Source organism: Sinocyclocheilus anshuiensis, unplaced genomic scaffold, assembly GCF_001515605.1.
Source record: "Sinocyclocheilus anshuiensis isolate Anshui unplaced genomic scaffold, SAMN03320099.WGS_v1.1 scaffold2178, whole genome shotgun sequence".
NCBI lineage: Eukaryota > Metazoa > Chordata > Actinopteri > Cypriniformes > Cyprinidae > Sinocyclocheilus > Sinocyclocheilus anshuiensis.
Window position 1 is genome coordinate 170,971 of NW_015559171.1, and position 5,418 is coordinate 176,388.

A 5,418-nucleotide genomic window follows, 5' to 3' on the forward strand; every position below is an offset into this window, starting at 1 on the left:
TTTTGCATTTTTGATGCCACAGGACAGATTGGCTCTTGCTGTTTTGAGGGCTGCTTTATCTCCTGATCTGAATGCTTCATCTCTGGTCTTTAGCAGATCATACGTGTCAATGCTTTATTCAAAGAAAAACACAGGAGGTCGGCGCAGGAACACCTGGAACTTCTGAGCAAGAGAGTCTGGAATCACACCATAGTTGTGTTCACGTATAAAGACCAGCTACAGGAACAAACTTTAGGAAAGCACACTGAAAGTGAAGGAGAGTCTCTTCTGCTCTGGCTAGTGGAGAAATGTGGACACAGATATCATGTTCTTAATACTGAGAGAGCCACCGGTGCGCAGCTTATGGGGTTTCTGGAGAAAATAAACCCAATGGTTGTGGGAAACAGTGGCTGTCATTTTGAAATGGAGAGAAAATGGTTGCATAAGGTAGAAGGAATGATGACGAAGAGATACATGAGAGCAAACCAGAGGAGGAAGATGGTGCAAGAACAATGGGAGACTCCACTTGTACGACAAGGTAAGAACCAGGGGCCGGATTCACATAGAGCTTCTTAAGAACATTCTAAATAACATACAATTCCTGAAAAGTAGAAAAAGTTCTTGAATATTTTCCTCTTCCCTAACATCTTTTTTTTCATGTTATTCTAACTAGAAAATATAAGACAAGGTTATCCCAACTGTAAGAGGTCATTCACATTGGTTTTTGAGAACATTCTCTTTTCAGGAATTTAAATTCATACATAAGAAATGTTTTTGAGAATACAACATATTCTTAACTTCACTGTTGATTTAGAAAAAAAAAACTAAAATCTTTAATAAGAAAGAATAATTTTATTCTTAATGTTTTCTGAATATGGCCCCAGATAACCATTTTTAAAGGGATAGTTCACTCAAAAACTACAATTCTCTCATTGTTTTCTCTCATTATTATTTCTACCCTCATGTTGTTCCAAATCTCTGTTTTTTTTCCCCCCATGCAACACAAAAGGAGAAATTCTGAAGAGTATCATGGCTACTTGTTTCCCATTTAATGAAAGTGAATGAGATCTGGTGCTATCGAACTCCAAAATTACAACAACACATCATTATATAGAAAGTGTACATTTTGTATGTTTTCTCAAGTGATTCAAACTTTGTGTGAGGAATTAACTGCTGTAGCTTTCAAATTACATATACTGGACTAAAAAAGAAAAGAAATATAGATGCCCAATACCTTTAGTTCTCACTTCTCGACTTGTGACTGACATCTTCTGATGCAAAATGTCTAATAGCACCATATTTGAGTGACAGCAGATTGGAAATTTCTTTTGTGTTCCACAAAAGAATTAAAAAGTTTAAATTGACATGCTGGTAAATGGACGAGGGCACAATTATAATTTTTGGTTGAACTATCCTTTTAATCTCAGTTTAGATTTAAAAAAAAAATAATTAATAATGTTTTTAATGGATCTTGTTTTTTACCAGGTCACAAACATCTCCACATTTCTAAGATGAGGATGATAATGTTAGGTTTCCGAAGAGCTGGGAAGAGTTCAGCTGGAAACACCATTTTGAGTATGGCATCATTCATCTCGAAGAGAACCACCACATGTGTGAGAAGACAAGGCGAGGTGAACGGGAGACATGTGACGTGGACACTCCAGGCTGGTGGAAGTCTCTCCCAGTGGCTGACACTCCTGAACTGAATAAAGAGGAAATTTTACTCGGCATGACTCTCTGTCCACCAGGACCACACGTGCTTCTGCTGACCCTGCGTGTGGACATGTCATTCACAGCAGCAGAGAAGGAATCAGTGGAGGAGCGTGTGTGGACATGTCATTCACAGCAGCAGAGAAGGAATCAGTGGAGGAGCGTGTGTGGACATGTCATTCACAGCAGCAGAGAAGGAATCAGTGGAGGAGCACGTGGAGCTTCTTGGTGAGAGAGTGTGGGCTCATACCATAGTGCTGTTCACCCATGGAGATTGTCTGGGGGATGTGACTGGTGAGGGGAAGAGTTTATTGAGAGTGAAGGGGAGGCTCTACAGTGGCTAGTTGAGAAATGTGGGAACAGATATTACGTCCTCAACAATGAGAACTGGAATGATGGCAGTCAGGTCACAAACCTGCTGGAGAAGATAGAGAAGGTGGTGGCACAAAATAGGGGCCATTATTATGAAATTGACCCTAAGACTCTAAAGAAGGTGAAGCAGAAAAGGAAAGCATCAGAAAAGAAAGCAAAGGCAAGAGCAAAGAAACAAAAACAGATGAGGAAGATGAACAGTACAATGAAGGGTAAGATACTGGTTTTACACATTTACACATTCAAGTCACCAAAGTTCAAGCAAGCTTGCAACCCATTTTACTTCCATAATGTGACATTTCTGAGAAAAACATGATATCCAATGAGAAAAAAAATGTAGGGAATCATTCTGGGTGTGGATCATTACAGTTGAGTGTTTCATACCTCAATGGGGCCAGGACGAATGCTAAAACAATACTTTAACAGCTATTTGACTGTCCATTCATATTAACAAATAGCTTGTACAGACAGAAGTAACATCAGTGGAAAAGTGAGATCATTACATTTTTTTAATAACATGCACTTGATGAATTGACATATATAAAGAATGCATGTTAAGAATAAATGAAGTCATTACATTTTCTAAAAAAAAAAAATACATTTTTAATAACATGCACAGATGAATCACTCACAATAACATCAAGATTTTCTTTTTTCTTTTTTTTCCAGTTCAGTTTGTAAAAGTTTTATTATACTATGCAAAGGAACAATGCAAAACACAGAACTACAACTTTCCTTCCCCAACATTTATAATGATGATGATAATAATAATAATAATTATTATTATTATTATTATAAAAAAACCAAACATAAGATTAAATTAGGTGTTCATTTGCTAAAATTGCTGTTACAGTTATCAGTGCAGTGTCTGCTATTGTTATTATTATTCAACATTCCACATTATCTACAGTATTTGTTAACCAAGGGGGTCATATTTGATTTTATTTTGATTTTACTGTGTCTAGTCATATTAAGTCAAAGTTTATTATATACAGTAGCACATTTAAAAGCAAAACGGACCTAAAGTGCTGAAAAAATAAAAAATAAATAAAAAATTATATATATATATATATATATATATAAGAGAAAAGTAAAATGCTATAGCTAAAAAAAGCTGTTACACATATTCTTTATGGCTATACATATTTTAACTGCATAAACACAGTGTTGAAATGTTGATGTTTCCACTGCATTTGCAAAACCCTACACACATCTTTTGGTGGATCTACCTGATTGTGCACATCTGTACTGTTAGTACAAAGTTAGCAATTTAAAAAAGTCAAAGGGATGATCCAGAGGAAGATAAGAGCTACTCTCATTGATAGTATTTCAATACATACAATATTGTGGCAATGGAGGAGGGATACAGAGTTCAAATTGCAAATTGAGTTTATTCTTTTGTGGCTTTTTATGGTCTCAGTTTGTCTTTGAAAAACACTGTTTAATTTTGATGAGAAAGTTTTGGCATCACCATGTCTGCTAAGAGTTCAATGTGCTTCACAGAAACGCTGTGTCATTCGAGCTGCATTATTTATTATGCAGAGATTTTGAGTTCAGTCTGAGTACTGAATTATGGTTTCTATGGAATCCTGTTCACTGAGAAAAAATTGCAGAAATAAATTGTGAGGTATAAATTATGGATCAGAATTGCGAAAAAGGTCAAAATTTTGAGAGAAAACATCACAATTACTCTTTTTATTTTATTAAAACGGGTTTCCATAGCTTTCAGATTATTCATAGCAATCCCTTTTTTATTTATTTGCTGGGATTGTTGACTCTTGTATTGGAGAGACATGAAGTGAAAGTATTGGGGAGCAAGAGGAGGAATGGGATTGATAAACATTGGAGCTCGAGTTCGAACCCATGTCAACCACATGAGCACCATAGCTCAACGTCTTAAACAGCAAATCCCATTTAGGCAAATCTCCTGACAGAAGTATTGCTTGTCAGACCTGTTCCTACACAATATAACTGTAACGCCTGGATAAATCAGACAGAATTATTTGTTTGGCAATGCAAGTATTGTACAGTTAACTAAACGAAACAGAGGTTTAGTATAAGCTGTAGACCCCGTTCTAAAACGGCGCTGATGTTTCACTCAGGTGTTCAACTGACTCATTTTCCATAGCTGCATTCTCTGGTTTCTCTAATGGTTTCATTCACCCACTTTAATTCCCTTGTGTCTGTATGCGTGAGTGTGTGTGTGTATGTTTATTAGACTAAATAAAACTTTTTTCTGATTCTGTCACTGCTTGTGGATAATGTCGCTTTAATGATTCCTGATCTTATTACATGCTCTAATGCACTATTACTGTAAGAAAGTTATTTTCTATGGCCACGAAAATATAATTTCTTAGAGTTGATATGAAATTACACTAAATGTTCACTGAACGAACAGATTAGTTGATGGTAATATTAATTCAGCTAGTTACCACTGGCTGCTGATATAAATAATTGTAATTAATTATAATTAATAGTGGTTATTTATATACATTTCCCTTTTGAGCTAATTTGCTATATAATGTTGTTCCTATAAAGGTGGTGGCTTTTACTAAAGATCAATTAGTAAACAATCTTTTCCTAAAGCGTTTCTCAGAATTCTGTCTAGTGCTGCTGGGTTATGGAGAAGCTGGGAAGAGTTCAACAGGGAACACCATTCTCGGCAGACAGGTGTTCGGGTCAAGAAGAACAGCCCGGTGTGTTCAGAGACAAGGGGCCTCATTTATCACTCTAACGTAGAAACGAGCGCAGATCCGTGCGCACAAATCAACTTACGACAGAGTTCACGTGTGATTCATGAAACATTCGTATGCCGCCAATCTCATCGTACGAATGATCTTACGTTGATAAATGTGGCGGCAGAAAACAATCGTCATTTGAATATCACGCCCCTAAAAACACCCTGGTTTAGAAGCCTCGCCCTAGCGTTTACGACACGGAGGAACGAAACCCGGCCAAAAAGAGGAAGTAATCTCGTCAAAGAGAAATTTATCCTACTCCAAAAATACCCGTTAACCTTGTAATTGCAAACTATTAGGCTACATTAATTTATGTAATTTATATGTATATTAAAATACTCGTAAATATAAACAGCCTATTTAGTTCCCCTCACTCTACAACAAATATTTTAAATTTAACGGTATTCAGAACAGAACAAGAATGAAAAATAAGTAGTTATAAAATTATATATTAAACTATAAAATAGAACACAAATTAGGCTATAGTGGCATTCATTATAAACAGCATACAAATGTCAAGCAAAACTGAAACAGCATTGGCCTCACGAGCCTGTCTCATACCACAAGAATCCAAATGTTTCCATTTTTGCCATATTTGTAACATTTGTTTGCATAACTA

The 5,418-nt window shown here is 36.0% G+C and overlaps 1 protein-coding gene and 1 pseudogene across 1 annotated transcript in view; both read left to right on the forward strand.

Annotated features, from left to right (window-relative positions):
• Window positions 1-555, forward strand: part of LOC107681562 (GTPase IMAP family member 4-like) — a 1,936-nt gene extending 1,381 nt beyond the window's left edge. Inside the window, exon 3 of the mRNA XM_016477873.1 lies at window positions 97-555. Within this exon, the coding sequence (XP_016333359.1) occupies window positions 97-555 (459 nt within the window). The remainder of the gene's footprint in view (window positions 1-96) is intronic.
• A 935-nt stretch (window positions 556-1,490) lies between these two features.
• LOC107681563 (GTPase IMAP family member 8-like) overlaps window positions 1,491-5,418 on the forward strand; it is a 5,146-nt pseudogene continuing 1,218 nt past the window's right edge.